General features: G+C 31.5%; 1 protein-coding gene across 3 annotated transcripts in view; it reads right to left on the reverse strand.

Annotated features, from left to right (window-relative positions):
* Positions 1 to 26,874, reverse strand: part of nAChRalpha6 (nicotinic acetylcholine receptor alpha6) — a 119,537-nt gene that overhangs the window by 15,343 nt on the left and 77,320 nt on the right. For 2 of the 3 annotated variants that reach the window (XM_068284363.1, XM_068284362.1), the window contains exons 4-8: positions 23,514 to 23,653; positions 23,178 to 23,222; positions 10,604 to 10,713; positions 1,535 to 1,715; positions 317 to 392 (exon numbers count right to left, since the gene is read on the reverse strand). In XM_068284363.1, coding sequence (XP_068140464.1) covers positions 317 to 392; positions 1,535 to 1,715; positions 10,604 to 10,713; positions 23,178 to 23,222; positions 23,514 to 23,653 — 552 coding nt within the window. Of the gene's footprint in view, positions 1 to 316; positions 393 to 1,534; positions 1,716 to 10,603; positions 10,714 to 13,981; positions 14,027 to 23,177; positions 23,223 to 23,513; positions 23,654 to 26,874 lie in introns of all 3 variants that reach the window. The other variant, XM_068284361.1, reaches the window with a different exon arrangement.

Consider the following 26,874-nt stretch of genomic DNA (forward strand, 5'->3'; position numbering starts at 1 on the left):
TAAATAACACATATTTACAAGTATTTATTTTTTTTTTTTTTTTTTTTTTTTTCATTTTTTGATTTTTCTATTTACAAAAATTATTTGAATAAAAAAACTAAGCAAATGATAATGATCTATGAAGCGTATTTCTAGAAAAAATATATGCTTATAAATATACAAATAAAGTAAAATATATATATATATATATGTTTTTAAATAGGACAAGCATAAAAAGCAGAGGAAAATTATAAAACATTTATACAATGACAACAGATAACAGTTTAATTTTTTTTTGGGAAAATAATGATGATTTTTCTTTTTTAGTTTTACTAACCAAGCAAGTACCACTCGCCATTTGTTATGAAATCGGAAAGATCCCCTCCATCTTCGGAATTCAAAACCAAATCCAACTTTTTTTTTTTTGTTTTATGTAATAAGAAAATTTTGTTAATTTTTTCACACAGTTTTGAGTTTTGGGGTTTTTTGTTTTTTTTTTTTTTGTATTTGGAGAAAGAGAATATTTAAATTGTTTAGTTTTCGTTTGTTGTTTAAAAAGAAATAAAGCCCCATTGATGCAACATTTATGTACAATTGGAAAATGTGTTGGAGGTGTATGAAAAAATATATATATAAATGTATATAGCAAGAGCGAGAGTTTTTGTTTTTACTTTCATTTAATTTTTAACTTTAACATTTTTTCATCGTCGTTTTTGTTTAGTGCAAAAATGTTTACTTCTTGGGGTTAGTTTTGCTTTTTTTGTTTGACTTTCATTAAGAGTCTTTACTGCGTCCAATAAATAGGTTTATTGTAACTTTTTTTTTTGAAAATAAGTTGATCTATTTTTGGGCGTGGTTGTTATAATCAATATTTTGGGCCTGCCACCATGCAAAATAGTTTGAAACTGCTCGAAAGAAATTTCCACACATGATTCCTTGATTTGAGAGACAAACCTACAAAATTTTTCAAACTTGTTTGATTTTTCTTTAATATTTTGTCCGTGGACATAAAAATATTCAATATAAGATTGATCATTTTTAGTTCACCATCAATTTTTTGGATTTGGTTAATTTTTGGTTTTGTAATTCGCAAAAACGCAAAGAATTGATTTGAGTAGGGACAAAAGATACAAAGTTTAAACTCATACTAGAAGTATAGATTAGGTATAGAAAGAGAAGGAGAGAAAGATTGATAGATAGGAAGAGAGAAAGTTTGGGAAAATAAGGAATCAGGTCAAATGAAAGCATACCATTTAGAAGGCCTATTGACTATTTGAAACTCTTGTCAGCCTAATTTAACCAACTAACTAACTAACAGCACCTTGCTTAAAGTCGTTGTTGTTTCCCTGACGATACCCTAATAATTTGCTTTGTTTTACTGCTGTTGTTGTGCTTGTGATTTGGGTGATTCTGAGTGTTGACGTGTGTGCTAGCCTAGCTTTTTTTCTTATTTTTGCTTTTACTGTACTGTAGTTTAGTTTTTAGCTGTTTGCTTGTTTTATTTATTAGTTTCTTGTTGTTTTTTTTTTTTTTTGTTTTTGCCAAAACACTTTACCTGATTTCCATCGTAAGTCCAACTACCGAATTTCATTTCGCAATGTTGGTCATCAAATGGGAACCACGTGATGTCTATCTTGCATGTGCTCTTGAAGATACCAGGGGGCACGTACAGACAACTGCCGTTATGTTTGACCACAATGTTGGTGTGATACGTGCCATCGAATCCCTCATCCGCGCTAAATTATTGTACAATTTGATTTTAATTCAATTATGCGTGGTACTTTTTTTTTTTTTTTTGGTAATAGTTTATAGGTTTTTTTTGTTTGATTTGATGTTCATTTTTTTTTTTTTTTTTTGGTTATCGGTTTTGTTATATAATTTGCGCTTTTTTTTTTGTTTTTTGATTTTCTTATTTTTTTTGGATTTGGAAAAAAATTTGAATTGAAATTTTTTTTTTTTTTTTTTTGGTTTTCTCTAAATAAAAGATAGAGAGATAGAGATAGAGCTTGGGATTTGGATAAACTATATATGAGGGATTATTCTAGTGTTTGGTTCGCAGTGTTCTTTGTGGTTGTTTTTGTTCTGTGTAATTGGAGCTTAGTTTTTAAGTAATATTTTTGTTTTTTGATTCTAATTTATGAACTACAGACATTAAGAGTATGGGTTAATTCTATGTATGTATATGTATCTAGATGTAAACTTTTTTTGGGTTAATGTACTTATACATATGTAAGAATTTTATAAGTTACCTTAGACTAGATTATATTACAAATATATACATACATAAATTTTCCATATATATCTATTTAGACTCATCCTAAAGTTACTTCCTTTTGTCCTATAACAATATTTTGGAGGAATTTTGAAAACTTTCCAAAAGCTTTCAAATTATTCTGTGGATAAAAATAAATCCTCCAAGCAAAACTTATAAATTTTAATACTTTTCCAACTAACTACATTTTTTTGTGACAAATTTCCCTCACATCACCCCTGTAGAAGCCGACTGTGGTCTAATTCATCTTAACCTTCAATCGTTTAAGCAAAAATTGATAAAACGCCCCTCACCTATGCCGATTAAGTCTTTAAATGAAACCAAAGATAGCTACTTAAATTAACTTTGAATAGTAGTTAATAGTTTATATATTAAGCTATTAACTTCCAATTTGTTTTTGAAATTTAAAACCTTTTTGTGAGATTACTTAAAGAAAGACAATTCCGTTTTCAAATTAAAGCAAATTTCGGCCATAACATCCAGAAATTCACTACATTTGCGTAAATAGAAAATTTATTTTTATCGATATCTATGTACATACGAAATAAGCTAAACTCAATGTCCATAATTCATATTCTGATGAGAGAAACTACATTTTCTTTGTTATGGCCACAAATGTATGTGGAAACCCTCACAATATTGAAAACATGAATATCTGCGTGGAACTAGAAGCAATATCTATGCATATAGATGCATGCAAATGAATGAAACTGTGTTTTTGGGGTCGAATCCAAGTCCAATTGAAGTGGCATTCTTCGATTGAAATTTCAGCTGGCTGCCATAAAGCGTTATAATATGTACAAAAAATGTGGATTTTACTTCTGTCATCATATCGATACGTATATATGTATGTATGTATACAGCTGATTCTTTTTTTTTTTTGTTGTGTGGTCAGAAAACGTGGCTTGTGGCAAACACTTGAATTTAGTTTGCGGGGCACTTCACAATGATAACCACAAGAATTGGGCGTTGGAGCATGGCATCTGCTTACCATGAGCCTATATGGCGGAGCGTATAGGCATTTAACTGGAATTTGTACGATGATTAGTGCAACAGACGAACCAGTAACGAGGGCTTAGACACACACATGCGCGTTTACATTTACACACACCCACAGATAAACACAGAAACGCACAGATGTTGTGCATTTAGGCTTGAGAGCTTGTGGTTAAGCGTTAAATCGGATTGAAGCCAATTCGGATGTTGGTATTTTTGAGTTATTTGCCTAAATTGAAAGGGGTTGTGAAGAGCAGTTTTCCAATCGTCAGATTTCTAAAGAACTAATGCACCTTCATCATCATCATCATCAACGAACTTGGTGAAGTTTATGCTTCACTTAGCCCAATTGTTCAGACAATGTATTGCTTTGTTTGTACATTTCGATTGGGGTTATGGCAAACTGTCAGTTTCATTTGGATCGAATAACTAAAATACTGGAAAAAAATATTGAAAATAAAAGTGAAAGCATTTCAATGAGATTTTTGTTGAGATTTCATGGGAAATTTCTTTTTCAAAAGGCCAAACCCAAACGGAACCCAATTGATTTGCACTCCATAATGAGGCAAGGCCAATCCTAATCTGTGTGTATCTTTTCTTTTCATTTTTGTTTTTTTTTTTTTGTTTTGTGTTTCTGTTCTTATGTTATCTGTATCTATCAGGGCTCATCTAAATGATGGGACGTACATTAGCAGGACTGGCGTCGCATACAAATTAGCCTTCCTCTCACCAAACCCCACGCAAAAAAGTCACAAAACAAAAAGAGGAATTAATAAATTAAACGAAATAAAAGTTTGCCAATTGTCAGAGATGTTCCACAATCCGATATCAACGAAAAGCTTTGGCAAACTAACTCAGTAAAGGAAAATATTTTGGAATTCTCCTTGAATCAGTTAAAGAAAAATTGTATTTTTGTTTGGGAGTTTTCTGGTTAATTTTGATTTGCGGAACGTATTCTGTTATTCTTTGGCTTTGGACTCTGTAGAAGTTCATTAGCAAATAAAGTTGACAGCCAAAAGGTTTTTTTTTTCTCGTTTTCTAGAGGGGAACGTGCTATGTGCCACGCCCAAGACGCCCATGTTCATCCAATCACCACACCAAAAACTCAACAAAGCCCACCCATCACCAATATACTGATTTCCCCAGACTGTTCTATCTTGTAGTCTGCTCCTGCTGCCTGCTGCCTACCATAGCTAATCAATATGATTTTTATTTCAAGCCCCCCCAAAAACAGACCAAAAGGAAGTGAAGCGTTGCTTTTTGTGGGCAGTTTCGTTGGAAATCAACACCGGATGCTGCGTGCCAGGCAAATTAAAGGCCGAGGCATCGCGTACGTGTTTTGTGTTTTTCACTCTGCTTATTCTCATTTTCTCATTCATTGCGGGAGAGAGAGAAAAGCCTTTTTCCGTGACATGTAAATTCCATTTGCCGCACCATGCGTCAATCAAGTGTTGAACTAACTTTAAATAAGCTGCTGCATTTCGCCAAATAAATTGCAATTAGTTGGAAGCAAGAATAAAAACAGTTCCAACTCAGACTCTGAGGTGGCTTGACATTCCACCAGGTGCATTTGGGTTTTACAAATTCGCAGAAAATCCTCGCAGTTTGTCTTCATTTCAATGTGTCTGTATATAGCACGAAAAAAAAAAAACTTTATGGCGTTTTGGGACCTGCGGCATTTAAGCATCTATGTAGGTGTTTTTTGTTAACTTTTTTTTTCTAGTTCACACCTGGAATGGTCAACTGAGAGTTGGATAAATGGGCTACAAATTCTGACATTTAAGTTATGGCTTAAAACTGTTTAAGCCTTTCATGTGGCCGAGTGGTTTTTGTGGGCTGAAAAGTATGCAATGTTTTTTAATTTATTTTGTTGTAAACTTTCTAGGTAATTTAAGAAACTTTCTTCATAGAAATGTGACAGAAATATTTATTATATTGCAAGTGGCATTAAATGACTTAGTGATTGGTAAGCTGCTACTCTATTCTTCAAATGTTAATTAGAAAAAATCCTGAGAGCGCAGAAATTCCATATTCTGTTATTTCACCCATACAAATACACTCATGTATTCTATCACATTCATATATGTATATCTTTAACAGTTAACTCCCATTATTTATCCCGCATTAATCTCAATTAAAATCGGAGCTAATGGTTAGTTAATTATAATGAGAATATACATACATACGTAAGTAGCTACATATAATAAGAATAAGACACTATTAATGGGTTAATTTCTAGCGCTGTAGATTTGTCTGCTTTGACTTAGGTACCTATCATTTATATCTCCTGAAATAGCTAAAACATAAAGCTAGATTACCAAATCTGATTTCAATCTTTAATCCTTTAAATCGGCTTGTAAGTCTTTCTTCTAATTCGTGTTTAATTTAAATTTATTAAACTATAGCTCTAGAACTTTAGATAATTATGAATAAAGTCTCTCTCGAACTAATCCTTCAATCAATCTATTCAGTTTAATTGAAAAAGATTTCTTTCAAATAATTTATAAATAGCTGTTCATATATGCATATACATATATAATACTTTAGATGGGGGTGACTTAGAGCATTAACTTTAAGAACTATATATATATATTTGAATAAAATAAAATATTAAACAAAATTTCTTTGTTGAGTTACTTGGAGTCCGAAAAAATCAGAACTAAATTGCGAATTCGCTATTTAATCTAAGTCGTTAGAACTTGAAAATTATTCCAAGCAATGCATCAAGTAATATAATTCTAGCTATTAAAATTGCATCGTAATTTTTGACTATTTTTCAAGTTTTTCTTGCTTCGTTTTTTTTGCACACAAGTTGTTTTGCTGTGTTTACACTCGATTTTCTAAGTAACTAATACATATGGTTTTTGTGGTCAGTTTTTATTGTAGCTCAGCTTTGAATGTCCTTGGTGTCTTAGTCTAAATTGTGACATGCATCTAAAATGGAGCTTACAAGCAATACAACTTAAGCTAACTTACAAAGACTTAATGGTTTGGCAAATGGTTTTCGGCGCCGGCGCTGTTGGTTGGTTTGGCTCTATGTGGTTTCGATTGAGGATGATGCATCATTTGTGTGTGTAGTTTTGTTGGTTATTTAGGATCACACACATCGATAAACACACACACACATACACACACATACACGCAATCGATACACACGCACTGACGGATATGGTATAGATAAGTTAGTTAGACAATTAACATAAAGTATAGTTAGACAGCAAAAGTTAACTTGGACATTGATAAAATAAGATAAGGATATATGAAATTTATATAGTTATAGACAGATATAAGTTTACTCTGTATGTGTATGCATATTGACGTATTTATACATATACATATATATATGGTGAAACATAGCCATGAATGAAACAATTGCACACACATTGATAACAGTTGATTGCTTTGGTAATTGGCAAACACATTCACACACTTTCACTCACACAAACGCAAACATCCACACAGACAGAAATAATTCTTCTTCGTCTAAATGTGAAATGAAATAGTAATTATTCTGTGTATTTCGATTGCCAATCGAATGAACATAGAACATTCACAATACAATAACATTGATGTTTACTTTTATAGTATATTTAGTAATTTTGTAATCTTTTTGCTTGTTCTGTTCGCACTTTTTTCTATGCTTTGTTGAGCTTTGGCTTATGGAACGTATGATTTATTTGAGGCATAATTAGTATTGAAGCGTTTACTTATTTCTGTTATTTCACTCACACAAGTACACACACACACACAAGTATATTCAATCATCGATTATATGAACACACATTCAGTTGTTCTATACGTACTATGTAGGTAGTTGATTTTACTACATATACTAACATCAAGTGAGAGCAAAATGGGAAAACAAATTTCATTTAGTTTTGTTTTAAATAGATGAATTAGGCAAAGTGAATACTACACACATAGAGTAAATACATTTTCTTTTTTGAGTTATTATATTTGGCATTTAATATTTGTTAGTTTTTTATTTGATGAATTTTCAATACAACATAAAATGTTTGTTTCAAAATTTATGACAGTAAAATGCCATCAAAGAAGAGAATAGATGATTTCAATAAAGAATAACAGACACTTAAAAATTTTGCCAGCGAATTGGATTGGATAGAACACATAAACTGCTTTCATAATAATATGAAAATTTGTTTAAAAAAAGGCTGTTTATAATTGCTGATTATTGTAAATAACTAATTGTCTACTTGTTAATTTCAATATCTTAATTTGTTATTGAAAATTCATCTTATTTGATCGGTTAACCGAATATAATATACACATGGTTAGTTATTAAGTATTTTGTTGCGGTTTTTTTTTTTTGTTTGATTTGCCATCATATTACGATATTAGTCTTAACTATATTGATTCTTTTAAATGTTAGTATTTAAGTTTACAATTAAATAACAAAAAAAAACTTAATTATTCGTTTGTTTAATATATTTAATTTAATCGTATATATATATTTGTAGATGTATATGTTTGTGTCAGGTGTATATATATTTTTTTTGTATAAGTGTGGGATGTGAGGATCGTAAAATAGATAAACTTTTTTTTTTACCAACAAATAAGAAGTGATGTATGTGAGTGTGTGTGTGTGTGTGGGGTGGAAATTGGATAGGTGGGTTAAACAGTTTAACAAAGTGCCCAAAAACTAGTATTTCGTTTTGGACACGTTTAACTTTTTTTTTTGTTTAAGAATTTAATATTATGAATTCATTTTTTGTGTTTTTTTTTTTTTATTTTTATTTATAGGTATTATTTAGAATTTTGTTTGGTTTAGTACGAGGGATTTGATTTCTCATGCACAATACTTGAAAATCTATTTTGCCATTTTTACAACATGAATAACGACGTGTGAGAAACAAACAAACAAAAAAAAAAATTGTTTTTTATTTATTGTTTTTTTTTTTACATTTTATCTATACTCTTGCAGCGTTTATTGAAAGGTCTAACATAAGAATCTGACGGATAGCCCCAAAAAGTATGCTACTTTTTTGGTGAAAGTGAATTTTGAGGAAGTTTTGAGAAAACTTTCTTGTAGGTTTTATGGAATCGGAAGAATAGTTGAGGTCTTCAATAGGAAAACTATTAATCTGTTTTTCAATTAAGGCTCAGCCTAAACTTAGCTTTGAATTATGGTAAGACTAAGTTTTCTTAATATCAGAAGTAGCACTAGTTAATTTCTCTGAAATTAAAGTCCGTTTTTCAGCATCATTTACATGGCTAACTGCAAGGGTATAAAAACATCGGTGTGCCGAATGATATGTTTGGTTTTGTTGTGGTTGTTGTTGTTGTTTTTTTTTTCTTTCGATTGTTTGGCCAAATAAATTCAAGTACTGAACGTCTAACCAGAGATATTACACCAGCATATTGTTGAACAAAGTTCTCTCATGTTGGTTATTGTCTTTCGGAATTAGAGCGAATACGAAAAATTCTAAGAACAGACCACAGACCATGAATACATATAAAAAAATGCTTTATTTTTCTTTCTTTTTCATATCGCATTTTTTAGGGTTGGTTTTTTTTCTTTATTTTTTTTCTTTCTATTTTCATTATTATTATTATTATTATTTCTTTTTGTTTCGAACAAACTACTTGCATAATATTCTGGTTAAACAACAAACAAATATGTGAGTATTTTATTTTTATATATATTTATTTTTTTTTTGTTTAGTTCTGGGAGTTTAGTCTGAATGATTATTTAGGAAAATTGTTTGTATTTTTCTTTTTTCTTTTTGTTGTTTTCTTTTAAATCATTTGTTATTTGGGTTTTATGAGCTTTTTATAGATATATATTGTTGTTTTTGATAATATATATATAATTTAAGTTCGGTTAGCAATACGAATCCAATTACAATGTGAGGCCCACATCAACGGCAAGCTGACAATGTACAGTCCCACTAGAAAAACACCACTGCGTGTAAACTACTCTTAATTGAAGTAAACAAAATGATTCTTTAAAATTGATTTTTTGTTTTTGTTTTTTTTTTTTTGGGTCAGTATTTTAGTATTTAGTCACGTTAGCAAATTATAAGGTTCTGGGAATTGGGTTAATAAGTGGGGAAAACATTGAAACACATAATGAGTTTGTTTAACTTAGGTTCACGGATAAACCTAATAACAAAATGTTTAAATTGCGGCTTTTGAGTTTGTTTTTTTTTTTTTTTTTTTTTTTTAAATAAACACACAAACAATAGCGAGTGGATTATGATAGTTTTGATTGTATATGGATATATATATATATAAATATATAAATAGATATATAAGTTGGTAGGATATTTTAAAATACATTACTATAGGGGATTATGCAAACATATTTTTGTTATGCATGGCCATAATTGTTTTCAATTGAAAAAAAAAAAAATGGAAATCAAATTTGATTTAGACAAAACAATGTAAACAATCTGAAATAAAATTTTGCAAAACGAAAATGTATTTTATTTAAGTTTTAGGATAATTGAGTGTCATGGAGCTTTGATTTGAATCTTTTCTAATTTTTTATTCTTTACTGATTTTTCCTTTGTTTTTAGCAAGTCCGCAAATCAATTGGGTAGATAAGACCATATTATTTTTTTTTGTTTTTAAGTTACGTAAAGTAATTTACACATAATAAATTTAAATTCAATATCTTGCCTTATCTTTTAGCCCGTGAATGGGTATTACTTTTTCGTGAAGAAAAGCAAAGAATGGCTACCCTTAAAGAGTTTTTTTTTTATCATTCTACAAGTTTTTTTCTAGTGTAGACTTAATAAACTTATGTATCAATAAGGATTCTATCATTACATTTGTCTATGTATCTATTTCATATTAATTTTCATATAAACTTTATGAATTTTCAAACCTTCAATACTCAAAGCTCCAAGACACTTTATTGAGAATTTGATGTAACAACAAAAGGTCAACTACGAAATGTAACTAGAGGTTCATTGCTTAAACAACTAATGCACAAAATCAGCTACATAATATTCTATATAGGTATGTATGTATAAAATAGCTTTAACACAACTCAAGTAGAAATAAAATATCGGTTATTTAATTAGGTGATTATCTTATTAGTCTTAGTATAGTTTCGGTTTCAGTAGTCAGAGCCTAACTTACCATTGATGATATATGTGGTATATGTTTCTATAGATATAATATATCATAATTGTTTTGCTCTATACCTATATATGGTATACTCCCTATAGATTATCGATTAGCGCCAATATTATTTACTCAATATGATTATATGTGGGCTTTGTTTAGCCTTTCTTTTCAATTAGAGTCGTTAGTCGAATGATATCCATGGATCCACACCCCTCTCAATTATAGGAGGTGGGACACATAATTGAACCTCTTTGGACTTACCTATTATACATAAGAACATCGGGTTTCCACAGTTTATTTGGCGTTATTCGAAGATCCTTAACTCCACCGTATTCAGTTTCATTCCACCGTAAATTATAATCAGTCCATTCCTATACAAATATAGATATGCTATTAAATAATTGGTATTTCTTAAGTAACTAGGGGTTTTAACGGTTATCAACTAATAATTTTCATATATATACATTACTAAAAAGAAAGTCAAATAAAAATGCGACGTGTATATAAAATATAGTGATTTTTGACTACATATTTGTTAAGAACACGCAATGCAAAATAATATATACATATAGATATATGTAGGTTTAGATAGATACAGTCATGCAAAATGCCTTATGTTTAGTGCTAAAATACAAATCACACTCTCTAAGACAGGTTCAACAATATGCAATACACATACAACTTGACAAACAAATTTCAAGTTAAATCATAGCCCCTAGTTGCCCCCACCAAGTGCTCCGCATTCACACAGCATTCATCCGCCCTGTTGTCCCCTGAAAACGCGACAAGTTTTATCGCGGTCTCAGTTTCTGATTCTGGTTTCTCTCTCACTGTCTGTTTGTCTATCTCCCTCTCTTACTCTCTCTCTCTCTCTATCTGTGGTTCAGGACTCACTGTGCTTTGTGTCATTTTGCGTGCTTCCAATCTGCTTCACTGCCCCACTGATGCTTGCTGGAGCTTGTTTTGCGGCTTTGCCTACAAGTGGTTCATGTTTATGTCATAAAAGCAGCAAAAAGTTTTCCTTCTAGTTTTCAGTCTTGTTGTTGTAGTTGTTATTGCAGTTTGTTGTAGTTGCGTTTATAATTTAACACATTTGTGGCATTTTTAGAGCAAGCAATTGTCCCTAACTACGCCTTTGCCCTCACCCTCGCCCCTCACCCCTTAACTACCCCTTGTTTTTGTTATCGCTGTTTGCTTGCCTTTTGTAAATCACAAAAATTTAATTACATGCCATGGCCACCATGTATTAAATTATTTTTGCTTTAAATTTTTGTTTTAAACTATCATTACTTTTTTCCCCTTCCTACGATTTTATATTCCCTGTTATTGTTGTAAATGTGTCTATGTGTGTGTGTGTGTGTGCGGTTTTAATGACAGCTGTTAAAACAGTAGTTGGGTTTCGGTTGGCAAAAACCAACCGACTCTTGAAAAATTACACAATTTTGTGGAAAGGGATTTTGATGCGTACGAGTATGTGGCAATTATATTACGAAATAGTTTTCAGTTACATGGACAAATTGAACGTGTTTTCAGCACTGTAGCTGTTTCGCATTTGTGGTGCCAGATACTCATATGCACATCTGTTGGCCAGGTGAAATATGTGATTTTTTTTCGAAATTTTGTCATCACATCATTTGATTTTTTTCTTTAATGAAAAATGTTAAAAATTTAAAAATGCTTTAAGAGTTGGCTTTTGTTAAGAAATTTACAAAATTTGTAAATATAATAAACTTTATTTAGTGATAACCTACTAAAACTATAGCTCTGTTGTTCTCCAGAACGAAACCCGACTTAGTTGCTGTTTTCTTTTCCTTCACTGGAGACTAAGACTAAAAGGTAGTTCCATCAAGATAGAACTGTGTTGCATATTCAATAAAGTTAGAAGTCAGTCCTAGCAAATGAAAAACTTTGATTTCTTGACCACAGAAAAGATGTCCCTTTTACTTCCATTTCAGTAAACCAAACCAGAATTCTTGTATAAATGTTGAATAATAAGTTTTTATCTGGTTTTATTCCGTTTTAGAGCTATCTTTGTCTTGCTTGTGCTTTAGGGCAATTCCATAATTACGTATACGCAATGTAAACCAATTTTGGAATTTAAAGTGTATACAAATGTCAAGAGAAGTAGCTGTCAAAATTGTTGTGTAACTGTTTTGTCCATTCCAGTCAAATGTTAGCGATAATCGATTTTGGTTAACAAAGATAAACATTTTACTAAACCGCTCTCCATTTCCTACTAGTCATAATTTAAATTACAACTGTCCACCAAATTGACAAACATTTGAACGGCATTTCGGAAAAACTGACAGTTTATAAATGGTGCGTATGAGTCCCATCAATCATATACGCTATACATATTTACACACACACACACACATTCAGGAAGTTGATGTTGGGGGGTGGGGTTAAAAAATAAAACAATAAGGATACGCACACACATGTTGTGGGAGCAAATTTGCAAAAATTATGGATAATCGGGCGGTAAGCCATATCCATAGGAGTATGACAATGGCCAATCTACGTGTTAAATAAATAATTTAATTAATTTCACGAATTGACAAGCCTCGATGATGATATAAGTGCAGAAAAAATGCTTCGTATTAAATTGACCACGTGCACACGCACGCTCAAACACACTCTCACACACTCACATACACACGCACAATCACACACACAGATTGAGCAAACCAAAAAAAGAAGAAAATTCAACTAAGGCATGCAAATTCTTTGTGTTATTTTTTCTGTTGTCGTTAGGTTTTGTTTTTTGTTTTTGTTTTATATATGTATATTTTATTGTGTTTTGTTTGTTTTTAGTTGCTCTTAATGGAAAAGTAAAAAGAAAAACTAATTTTCAAGAACTTTAATTTTTAAATATTTTCTCAAACTTAAACGAAAAAAAACTGTTGAAAGAATTGATAGGAAAAAAGGAAAAACTCTATGATTTTTGCTTCTAGTGTAGAGAAAGGAAAAAAGTCAGTTTTGGTTTTTGTGGTGTTTGCTTTTTTTTTTTCTTAGATGTTTAGCTTAAGGGTTTATTTGCGTGTTTTGTGTAGGGTATTTAATTAAGCATCGATTGATTTAAATATTGATGATTTAGATATATGTATTTAATGGTATTTTGACATGATTTTTAAATAATTTAACACACACACGAACGAAGCCACATATGTAATAGAAAAAGAGATCAGAGATAGAGAGAGTGAGAGAAATAGAAATTCTTTAGTTTTTTAGGAAATATTGATTGAGGGGCGAAGGGGAACTCTTAGCTCGTAAAATTATGGCCGTGTTGGGTGTGTGTTGAAATTATGAGCAAGCAAAGCATTTCCTTAGCCAACTTTGACTCTTTGACTGTTCAAGAATCAAACTAACTAACTACTATTTGATGAATATGAATCTATAGTATTATATACGACTCGACTTAGGTATACAAAGAATATAGGAAGGAGAAAAGGATGAACTTGAACAGTTTTGAAGTTGGCCAACAAAATGCTTGAAGGTATTATAATATTTAGATTGTGGTGTTTAAAGCAGATACATTATTTAATATACTTTACTAACTATTTAATAGGTTTTAAGTTTTAAATAAAGGTGTTTTTGTTTTTAGTTTTAGTTTTTTTTGTTTTTGTTCTTGAAACTTACCAACGAAAGCCAAAGATTCGTTATAAGTAGTTGATTTTTCTCGTCCTACATACAGTTTTTTTTTTTTTCGTTTACATAATAAACCAAAACCAAAAAACAAAGAAAAACAGTAGACGAAACAAAAAGTAAACGAAAAAAAAATTTATAAATAAATAAGGAAAAGAAAATTGCCAACAATGGAAAGTAATAGTAAAGTCAAGTAAAAGAATAAAAGTTAATTTAAGTCGAAAAAGAACAAAAAGTTAAAAAGAGCAGAGCATGATAATAGAAAGTTTTTTGTTTTATATATTTGTTTTATGAGTTTTACAAGAAAAAAATTTCTCTTGTGTTTTTTTTTTTTTTGGTTTTGTTTTTTTTTTATATTTATAGCATCTGTATTTATGGCGTATTTTTCGCTGCTTGCTCTAGATTTGATGCAATTTGGCTTTAATGTGCTTGACTGATGTCTTGGAAGGGGGTAGCGGAGGGAGGGGGCTAAGCAGTGAAAGGGTGCATAAATATTTAGGAGTAGTTTTGGTGCAAAGCCTAGTATTGAGTTTATTTTAGTGCAATTAAATCTTAACATTTTATGAAAATTGATAACAATTGCAAAGTAAAGCATACTTTTCGGCTGTTGTTTTCTAAAGGGTTTTATTCAATTTAGCTAAGATTTATATATCTTGGCAGGGGGATTCTTTTATTTTGTTAATAAACTATTGTCGTTTAATATTATTATCTTAGCTCTTAGATAATTTTTCTTCCTTTTTTCTTCCATGTAAACGTCTTACAGATAGACCTCAAAGAAATTCCTTTTGGAATTTGTTGCTTCATTTTAGCCTCATGCATCAAGTTAGCGGTTTATATTAGTTCTCATTTAATTTTTTCTCTGTATTTAAACTTAAACTCTAAGGGAAAATGTAGTGTACAATATAAGATAATAATTGTAATCAATTATTAACCATATATTATCAATAAAATCTATTTGATATTCGACTTATGAAGCTTAAACCTCCCAGCAAAGATGAAAAGAAACCCCGAAAATTGAATTAAATTTCTTGTAACTTAATTCACTTATTCAACTTCTTGTCGAGTGGTTTATCTTTGTACTAGATATCTGTAATTAGCTTCGTCGTCTCGTTGCCCATCATCATTCAATTTGTACAAAGACTTGAACAATAAGAGACACAGAGAGAGGAGAATCTGAGCCGAGTGCCAACAAAAACTTTGTTAGCCCACACAAAGGTTTAGTTCTATTCTGTTTCGTTTGCCTTGGAATCCAAAATCTAAATCCAGAAACCAAAACCAAAAATTCCAATCTGCTGGTTAGGCCTGGATGAAAGAAAGACTGGCGAGCCTTTGTCCAATTGCGCCAATTTACTTTATATGAGCTTATCTCCCCTATCGCCTTCACCTTACCCTCCATCCCCGTTGCCCGTTTATCTACATCATGTGGCTGTAGCCAATAAAAAAAGTTTTTTTCTTACTTTTAATTTTCACTTTTTGGTGTGTGTGTGTGTGTGTTTTTTTTGTTCTGTCGAAACTAGATATCAAAACCCATTTATCTTTATATAGAGAAATTTTAATTAAAGATATTTTCATGCTGGCACATTGTCACAGAGCAAATAGTTCAAGGTGGACTTTTGTTTGATATGCAGATTAAGGTATATTTCGGCCATCTTTTTTGTTTTTTCTGTTCTTTGGAAGGTGTGGCAGATTGTTGTCATTAATAACTTGCCAGCAGCTGCAGTAACGACTTGAGCCATTAAAAAAAGAAGAGAAAACACCAAGAAAAAGAGAGAAAACAGGGTGTCTGACTTAATGATATGCTGGAAACTCAGTCTGAAGCTGCCGGTTCAATCCACTTACCATATTTTTATGTGTGCCTCTCATTCTCTGTCTCTCTGTTTTGTTGGGAGGGTAAGCCAATATGCAAGGACTTCCCTCTCAACGTCAAATGCCATAACATCATATACATATGAATGTATGGGTCTGTGTGTGTGTGTGTGTGTGTGTTTGTGTATATGGATGTGTGTGTTTGACTTTGGCTGTTGACACCTTATAAAAATGGCGGTTTTGTGCAAATTTCATGTTTATGACATGCCGTTTGCTTAGGGGTTTTTGCCACCTCCACTTGAAGAAATGAGCAAGCAAGAGTGAACGAGAGTCAAGGCAATGGGAATATCCCTGACGTTGACGCATACTAATGACATTTTTGGGAAAACCAAAAAAAAAAAAAAACAGAAACAAGTTTAAAGCATCATTTGCAACAAATGACATTTGCATTAAATGCTCAGATACACACATACACACGTACATCACGATGTCTCCCTTTGTTTGCTGTTGTTGTTGTCCTTGGCATCGTGTGCTTAATCGTAGCACTCTATAAGCAAAAGTTTGCCACTGCTGCATAAGCTTATAGATTTATTTTGCATTAACGTGCCAAATTGTTTTTAAATGAGTTTCTAATGAGCCAACAATTGGCGATGTCGTCTGTAGTTATATATTATATATATATAATACAGATATTCCCGATATAAGTGTAACATTATGTAGGGGGTGTGCCCCTTACATCTCTGCAAAACGTTGTTCCTTTTTTTGATAAATGTTTGTTGTTCTTTCTCACTCTTGCTTTCCCCTGCTTGTTTGTCATACCCTTTGCTCATAATTTTTATCAGGAGTATATACGAGTATGTAAAATATATGCAAAAAGACTTGCATGTATTAGTGATATTGGCTAGGACAACGATGGAAGAAATATAAAAAATAAATTTAGCAATTCATTTATTGAAGTTCGCTCTTCTAGGCACCTAAGGCAAAAGTCTCCAATCTGGGCAAACTTAAAGTAAAGGGTATCCCCGAGCCGATGTTCATATTTATTTTTAGTGACTTTATTGTTAATTTCTGTTGTCGTTGTTGTAAATGGGTTATGCATACCATTCATTGGGTACATATTGGTTTGCCCCGTTCAAGGACAAAGTTTGTTGGCCTTCTGGCATCTGGCATTTATTCCGTTTACTTTGCAGAGACAAATGAGCGTGTGATAAGTGCGAGTACGCGCAACTTGGTGTTTGGCTCTGTTTTTTTATTTTGTTTTATTTTGGTAATGGGTAATGGCTTTTTCGAACAGCCATAAAATTGGGATTAGAACATGATTTTCATGTTTTGAGAATTTAAGACCGTGTTATTAGAGCGAACAAATGTTTATTAATTAAACAAGTTTGCCTAAAAAGGGTAGCTAACGAGTTTTATGAAAATAAATATAGATATTTATAGATACTCGAAAATTAATATATACTTTTTAAATTCATGTTTTTGCAACATAAGTAAAGTCTTTGTTCAAGAATAATAACTTGTCATTTCAGAATTTTAAAACTGATTAATAAAGAATGTCTTTGATTCAGAATCAAGCTTCTACTATTTCTTAGAAATCCAACTAATACAATTCTAGCTGTTCGAATTATGTCAAATACTTTGAAACTCGTATATTTAGAATAGACATAATCAACATTAAATAATATTTTAAAAAACCTAAGAAAAGTAACTTTGCTAAAGTTAAAAAATCATGAATTTGAACTTTTTATAATCTTCGATTGAGTTGAATAGTTATAGAATTCTTTTTTGAAACACCTACAAAATTCTTTTGCATTTGCTTTTATGTTTGAAAACGATAAAAAAATGATTCCAAACCTTAACGACTTCTCATGGCATATAAAATAAATATAAAAACACAGCAAATAGACCAAGGCAAACGGTTTAAAAGCAATTTATGAATGTCAATATTTTTGGGCATTAATTAAAATGAACAACGTGTTTGTTCAACCAGGTTTCAGACATACATTTCTGTCATGCTCTAAGGATAGATTGCCTCAATTTCCAAAAAATTATCTGGCAAAATATTTGCACTTTAGCCATGGACTTTTGACTTGAGCCTCAATTAAGCTGCTATTAGCATTTTACAGTCTCACTATCAATGCTTGTCACATTTTGGCCTTTGTAGAGGTAGAAAAACGAGGACATTCTTTTTTTTTTTTTTGGTTATTTCCTTTTGACACATTTTCAGGGCGAGTCATTTGAGGTGCTTTTGTTGCTGGAAGTGCATCCTGGGCAAGTCATTACGCCTTGTCTGGGTGTTAGCCGGTTATGCTAATGACTTTATTTCTTAACTTTGATGCCACACAATGTGCATTTTAATGTCGGTGCCAAAAGATGTTCACGTACAACACGCTCCCCGGCCTCGTCCTCCCGCCACGCCTTCTAACAACAATAACAAAAATGAGGAAAAAACACAAGAGCGGCAACAACAACCAAAGAGAGAAAAAAAAGGAACCTCAAAAACCTCTGGCAATTTTGTCAATGACACTTTTACCCTGTTTGCTTGGGTGTTTGGTTGCATTTCCGACACTGACGAAACGCACACACACACATACACACTTGGCTCACTCTGGCTGACATGCCGGGGCCATCAATGCTAAAAGGGCCATCATCATCAACATCAGCTTGTACAAAAGAAAAAAAACCAAACCAAACAAAAAAATATAGGAAAGAACTTTCCTTGTTAGACCACGAGCACGTTGCCACATCATGGACACTTGTTGTTGCGGTTCAACATTGTTTTTGTTCAAATAGTTTAAAAAGGAAAACCCTCTAACTTAATTTGTAGACTATTTTATGAACTAAAACACACGTAAAACTAAAAAAAACTGATTTAAAATTTAAAAATCTCTCTTCTCACAAAGAAATCTATTGATCATAAGAATTTTTAAGATCCTTTTGTTTGTGGATTGTCTTGTGTATTAATAAAACTTTAAAAGTTTCTTTTGACAACTTGTGCTAAAAATAATTATTGCCATAATAAAACAGTTTTTAAAGTCTGTCATTATCACTTTTTACCCAATTTTGACCATTGTCTTCATGTTTCGTAATTTGACTAAAATTTTAGGTACAAGTTTTGTTCGTCTGGATACTAAATTTATTTTCACTGGATTGTTGGTAAAATACATGCAACTAATATTTATACTGAATTTTCAGCTAAAATCCCCAAGAATATATGAAACTTTTAAATATTTTAAAGAAAAAACATTAAGCCTAAAAGTATGCAAGGAGCAAAGGTTTTTAAAATTTGAATGAAGTGTTAAATATGTAAGTGGCATTTACTGTACTTTCTATAAGCATTTAAAAAGAAACATTTTGAGCCTTAGACTATAAAATTAAAGGGAGAAATCTATAGTTTATGTCTTTATGGACTATTTGATTAACATCAATGTGAGTTTTTGTTAAAAAAAATAAAGCATCTATTCCTAACCAACCAAAGGGCTATGACGCACTAGGTTCTACAGGATGCGTTTTCAAATTAGGTCGATCCTGCAGTGGTGCAACATTTAGTAAGCCTATCACCACTATTTTGATGTGTGTAAGCCATTAATTATTTGTAAACTAATTAGTATAATTGACAACATGACCGAACAAGAAAGTAACTTGGTATTTTCTGCATGACGTCAACAGGGATTGGGGCGTTGAAATTTATACAGTTTCGCCGATGCAATCGAATACAAAAATGCATAATTTATATACTTATATACATACAACTCAACATCCTTTGCGGTTTTCGGTATTTGCTGGTATGTATGTACTGTATCTACTATATCTATCAATCTGCTGCTCAGTGCATAAATCAAATTAAACAAACATACATATTTGATGTGCGTACAAGTATTTTATCATGAAAATGAAATGGCTTTGGATGAAATGGGATGGGATATATGTATATATTTATTGTATATGCATTATTTAATTATCTTTGTTGTTTTTTTTTTTTCTGGGAAGTGTTTTTAAGGTGGTCGAGAGCACAATTAAAGCCAAATCGCATTGCCAATTTGTTTGGGTCTATTGTTTTCTTGGTTAAATTAAGTTAAATAGCTGTTTAGATTTAAGTATATTTTTTTTTTGTTTGGTTTCTTTTTTTTTTAATCTGTGTATACAAGTACGCATATACATTTAGAGATACAAAAGTAAAACACCGAGTTGAATTTCTTAATTGATTAATTAAATGCATTTTTTCAGTATTTTTTTTGTTTTTAAACAACTTTGCATGCCGTCTTTTGTTGTTGTTGTTTTTTAAATTAATTGGTATATTTGTTGTAGTTTGCTTGTTTTTTATTTTAGTTTTGTTTGTTGCTATTAAATTCTGTTATATTCAAGAACGTTTTTTTTTATGACATGTACCCAGCAAAATATATATATATATATTTTTTACATAAATATATATTGTTAATAAATCTATAAACAAGGTTTGAAACATCACACACGCACACACACACTCACACGCACACGCACGCATACACACCAAATGGGATTCAGAAGTTGCATTTAAAGTGAATCAATTAAAACAAAGCAAAATGAGAGAAATAAAATCAATATCGATTAAAATTTATATAGAACATCTGTAAATCATGTAATCATATGTAAAATCATTTCTAATTAAACGTTTAGAAATTTATTTATGTAGGCTCATAAATTATGCTGATTGTAGGCAAAGATTAATTTGATTATACACACAAATATATATAGAGTGAGACTTGAATATACATATGTATAGGTTATTGAAATTTTCAAAAATGCTGAAGAAGGCAAAAAAAATTGTGGTCTATAGGATCTGGATCAGTCAAACACAGTTTGTATTTTTAAACCAAATTTTTGACTTGTATGAACTTATCTCTAGTCGAGATTTCTACCTTTATTTAAGTTAAATTAAAGAAATATATTTTTAAATGCTTTTGGCTTGGTATTAAAAATTTAACTTAATCCAAATGATTTTAGACAATTTTTATTTGTCGAAAGTCAAAGAGGATTAAAATGATTTTGCCGTTTTATTATTTAATTTTTTTTTTTATTTTGTATTCTATTCAAGAGGAATTTACCTGCTGAATTTATTTTGAAGCCTCTGGCCATATTATATTTTCAATTGAATTATATATAATATAATATGCAAAGCAATTTTAAGAGCATTGACGAAATTGAATGGATATTGGCAAATCTCATATCGAACTGACATATAATAAATATTTCATTTTTAATGTGTTAATTTGTTGCAAAAAACCGATAGAATTGTGTGTAAATCAAAACAAAAAAAAAAAAAAAAAACACTGTGCCTACATAAATAATTAAATTGAAATCAACAAAACTGAGAACAAAAAAAAGAGAACAGAATATTTGCATGATTGTATTTCAATTACACATTGATAACGACAAAACAACCAAACAAAAAAAAGCCTAGGCGAATGCATTTTGTTATTGTTGTTGTTGCATTTTAAAATGTTTACAATTTTGTTCACACAACAATTAGTTAGAGTTTTAGTTTAGTTGTTATTATTTTTTGTTATTTTTATGCTGCCATTTGAACACAATAAAGTAAAGGAAAATGGTTTGGAAAATTGAATGTTAGTGTCCTGAGCCATAAATTTAGCCTATGGACATGGGATGGCTGCTATTAATTTTATTGAAAAGGGTTTGTCTTTTTTTTTTCTTTTTGGTTTTTTTGTTGTTGTCCGGCGGTTTTCTGCGGATCGCCTCTCGACTGACCCAAAGTTCAGGTGTGGCATAAAGCAACAACAACAAAAAAAAAAAAAAAACAGAACAAAAAAATTTGCTTGTTGTTCTACATATAAATTTTATTTATGTTCTTTTTGTGTCTTTTTTTGTTGTCCTGTAAGTTTGATTTATTTGTTTATGTTTATGGAATTGTATGGCAATTTCTGCCAATTTAGCAATGCCTTTTTGCCTCAGTTATAACGAGCTGTGTTTGTGGCTATTTCAGCCTTATCACAGTCCAAGCCATGTCCAGGTTAAATGAATTTGTGTAAATCAAAAGTTTAGATATACCAACATACAAGGGCAGAGAGATACGCTTAGCCGGAATATATAGAGGTGAATGCATGTACATATATATTGTGATTCATGAGTTGAGGTTTTAATCTATCTCGGTTATTTATCACAAAAATATATTTTATGCAAGAATTTTGCAATTTGCATACTAATAAATTGATGTTATAATGTTGATGATGTATTTGTTTAAAAAAGTTTCAGCATAGACGATATTAATTTAATCTCTAATCAAAGTCTAATGCAATAATTTTTCTTTTAGGATGGACAATTTTAGAAAGTTTAAGATGTAGTTAAGAATAGGATGGGATAATTAATTTGCTTTTTTTTAATGCTAACTTTGAAGTTTGAAGGAACTGAAAAATCCTAACAAATGGATAAATTTCAGCCTGTAAGATCAATCAAATATTTTATGATATGCCAATCGATATTTCTTTAACGAATGCAAATATTTATTATCGATGTCACTTGGGATCAAGAAATTATCGTCTGATAAGTAAGTCTGAAATGTAAGTAAAGAGAGTAAAGAGAACTCTGATCCTTAAATGGCTAAGACAGCTGTAGTAATATTTTTGAATCAACCACAATAGAGATAAGATGTCTAAGTTTTATACTCTTAAGTTAGTAACTATAAGCAAGATAGTCCTAGGTTTCTGTTAGTAGTAGTAATGTTGGAAGTTTTTTCGTATTGTGGACTTAAGCTTTAAGACTAAATTTGTTTCAAATCGGACATTTCATACTTCATGTCTTACAATTAGTCACTAAAACGTATCTTCCTCCACGGCTTTGCCGTAGTAATTTTTGTGTCAAACTGTCAAAAAAACAGAATAATAAAATAACTCTAACTTTTATTAACTTTATTGTTATATATTAACATTTGATTTTAATTGGATTAGTTTTTGGTTTTTTGTTTTTGCATTTAATATCTTTTTTGCTCTATGAAATACATTTAAAACAGTGTCGGACAGCAAATAGTTCATTTGAATAAAAATTATATATATATAAGTGTAATACAAATGCACTTATTGTTCACACACATATTGAAGACAACATATAGTTATTGGTTTTAGTGTCTTTTGGTATTTTTTTTTTTGGTTTTATGGTTCAAAAGCTTGCGTGTATATTGTTTAAAAGCTAAATAGATCGTCGCACTTATTTAAAAAAAAAAAAAAATCGTCACAAAACACAAATAAAGACGAAACAAAAAATGGCGAATCCAAAGATTAGCTTTAAAATAAGAATATGGAAGAAACATGATTGGAACAACGTAAAGGTCCCTAAAAATTGACACACAACTGGTGCTAAATGATAAATTTGACGACGGGTACATGTCACTTACCAAATTTAACCACGCATTTGTGGTCAGAATCTGATTCTTTTCATCCTATAAAAAACGCAAGCGTTAAATGTATTAATAACGTGTAACCGGGTTACTAGAGCTCGACAAAAATGTTTGATTTTAATTCTGAAAATTTTCGCATATTTTTGTTGTGTATTGGCGGCATTTTTCGAAAAACTCCATACAGCTTTGATTTCGTTTCAAATTCAAAGAGAATTGCTTGATGCTTGAAAATATATTCTTGATTTTGATATAAAATTTCAAAAGGGAGTTGGTTTTCCCCATTTTCTTTTTTGGTTTTAGGTGGGAGCAATCTTGTTTTAAATTCCAACTTACCACATCGATGATTTGTTGCAGCGTCAGTCCAAATTTAACCTCAAGCGGTTCCGATTCATTGGCAACGGGTCGCTCCAGTGTGTTGTAGGTGGAGAGCAGGTGATTGAGTAAACGTTTTTCGTGTGGTCCCTGACAGCTTTCTGCAATGACAAGCATAAAAGAGAAGAAAAAACACAATATTAAACAGTTGTATTTTACTTGTTTCTTGCTGCTTTCCAATTAAGTGAAACTTCCCGGTACTCAACACTGATTTATGGCACATTCAAACAAATTAAACTAATAACCCAGCTCAGTTATTGGCAGTTGGGTGGCAGTTAGTATGGCCAGCTTCCGTTCTCTAGGTCCACTAACAAAACGAAACCAGACCAGACCATACCCGACCGCTCATTACGGAAAAAGCTATTAAAAAATTCCGAGTACTTTGGCCATGGTGATGAGTTTTTGGCAGCCCAGTTAATTGGTTGGTAAAACGTATTTGCTCCCCTAAACGAGGACTGTATGTGACTGCGAATGAAATGAACTCGTACAAGGTGCAGGGAAGTAGCGCGGAACGTTGTAAGTATGAAGTAGTTTTTTGAAATAATCCCATAATTGTCATCCTAAATGGTTGAATTAAAGTTTACCCTTAGCATTTTCTGCAGTGATTCATTAAAAGTGTTTAAGAAGATACACGATCAATTTTTGTTTTTTGATAAATGGGATGGGAAACATAAATTTTTTAAATTCTTCTTAACTGCAAAGCAACTTTTCTATCATTTCTAAGATGATTTCTGTTGAGATTTCTTCCATATTTTAACAGAAGTAGGCGTAGTATTAACATTCTTTAAAACTAATTAAACCTATTCAAATATTAAAATTAAACCATTTGAACTTATTTCTATCTGATGCATTTATTGATATGCAGTTAAATCAAATATGTAATTAAATATTCCCTAGACTCAACATTTGATAAACGCTTTTATTCCCATACTTAAAAGTGTTGCCTACTTTGTGGCTCGACATTTTATGAGTTGGAAAAATTATGATGAAAAAATAGAAACAAAATTCAAATTTTATGTTATGGTTTTTTGTCTATATTTATTAATTATTTGGGAAAAGCGTTCATGTGGAATTATCTTTGATTTATTTATGTGTCGCTAAACATTTAGATAAATAATTAAAATTGAAAATTAGTTTCTATATTGCAATTAATATAGCTTTGCTGCATTTGTTCAATTAATAAATTTGCCATTTATAGTTAAGTTTTCAGCAAATTTCAGTCAACGCTTTATGGCTCGTTTTTTCCCCCATCTAATCTCGCCGTTTAGTCTCTGTGGTTTTCTACCTCCATTTTTGGTTCTCGCCAAGTGCCACCCATAAAACGTCATTAAGTGGCTCACTCACTCTGCAAGCCCGAATGGACACTACCTCTATGTATGTATATACATGTGTGTGAGTGTGACGGTAAAAACGGGCTATGACAAATATTTGAGAGAAGAAAGAGCCCGGAAAAGTTAGGCAATTTACGAGCATGCCAGGAGATTCGAGAGAGTGTTAAGAGACGACGCTGTGGGCAAAATTGACAACTCAATTGTGAAAACTATTTGCACGCCATTAGGCGAAATGACGGCAAAAAGTCGCCATAAAAATTTCTTTTAGATAAAATGACAAAAAGGGGTTTTAAACTAGGTAAAAGTAAATATTTGACAGGTCGCCAGTGTGTGTGTGTGTGAGTACTCCAAAAATCTACCTCATTCATAAATGCATTTTGTGGGTACCTCTCAGTTGGAGGACAATCGAATACATGTTGGAATTGCGTTTAAATTATGCAAAACCAGGCTGGTCAACAGACTCATGAATTTGCCATGGCTGGGGGAAACCACTTGGAACCTTACCACTGGCCACTGGAAATGACGACTGCCCATGGTGGCTGGCCATTGCTGAGCCAACCAGGCTGTCAAGGTGAATGATTGTGTTTATTACATGAGCATTAATATGCATGTGCTGAAGAATTTGTGCATGAGGGGGGAAAAGACGTAAACAGAGAGGTGGATAAAGAGAGAGAGAGAGAAGAGAGGGAGAGGTGCAGAGAGAAAATCAGTATGCTTTATCCTGGTTATGGTTATGTGTGAATGAAGGGCTTGTCCTCAGTTCGAAATGAACTACTTTGTCATATGACACATATAACAAGAGGCCTATAATATGCTTTTCGGCCAGGAGTAAATTGAATTTTGCATTAAGCCATGTTGTCCATCAAATTGTTAGTGATGAAAAACAGTTGGTTTTATCAGTGACCAATAAAAATCATTATGAAAAAGTTGTAAAATTTAATGTTTTTTAAACATTTCCAGTCATGATATATTTAAGGACTTATAAAAATATTTTTAGGACTTTTAATAAATTACGTAGCTCAATTTTAATTTAATTGTTGACAAAATGGTGACTTGTCATTTAGTTCGTTTCATTTTTAATGAAACTGTTTTTTGGGTGAACTAATTTAATTCCATGTTCTGTTTCTTTCTCCCCAGGTGGCCATGCCTCATTCACTTGCTCCCCTTCGTTGTATGGTCTGTCTGTCTGTCGAGTGTTCATTGAGTATTCGAGATACTTAGTTGGGGAGAAAATGTATTTGTATTGTTGTATTGTACTTAGTTAGTAGGTATACTAGCGAGTTACCTAGGTGACCTAGTTTCGATTTTGCTCCCTACTCTTACTTTACCACACACAGATTAATTTGGCCTTGGGCGTCACTTACAACTTCTCGAAATTGTAGTTGTCCTTGCATAAAGTTGACATTTGATTTTCACCCATTGAGCCACCCACTAGTATTCCACACCTTAGTAGTTTCACTTCTGTCTCTCTTGGGTCATGGTTTGCATGATTTAAAACTATTTAACTTCTTTTCCTTTTGTTTTGTTACACTTTTGACATTTGCCACTGTGATTTCTCTTTTCACAGTGCTGAGTGTTTTTCACTTTTACCACTCTCCCTCTCCGACTCTCTTCGGCTCTCTTCACATCTCTACTCACTTCCACTCAATGTTATTCAAAAATTTATGAGTTCTTCAACCTTGATGGAAAATAGCAAAAGGTAGCAAAAATGGTCGGTTCTGCTCTCTCTCTCTCTCTCTTTCTTTTATTGTTTGTGTGATTGTGTCTGTAAATTGTTAATTACTATTGTGATGCATTACAACGTCCCCTTTGGTGGGTTTTCCTTGCTAGCCTTGATGTTTGCTCTCCAGTGTATGACAGCATACGCGGCGTATACGTAATTGTTGAAGTAAATTGAAAATTTAACATTATAATAAGTTGATTTTCATACTGAAATGGCATATTTTACTATTCCTCGCATTCTTTTTCATCATATCTGACTTGTCAAATAA

This window comes from Drosophila tropicalis, unplaced genomic scaffold (genome assembly GCF_018151085.1).
Source record: "Drosophila tropicalis isolate 14030-0801.00 unplaced genomic scaffold, ASM1815108v1 contig_393, whole genome shotgun sequence".
Lineage (NCBI taxonomy): Eukaryota > Metazoa > Arthropoda > Insecta > Diptera > Drosophilidae > Drosophila > Drosophila tropicalis.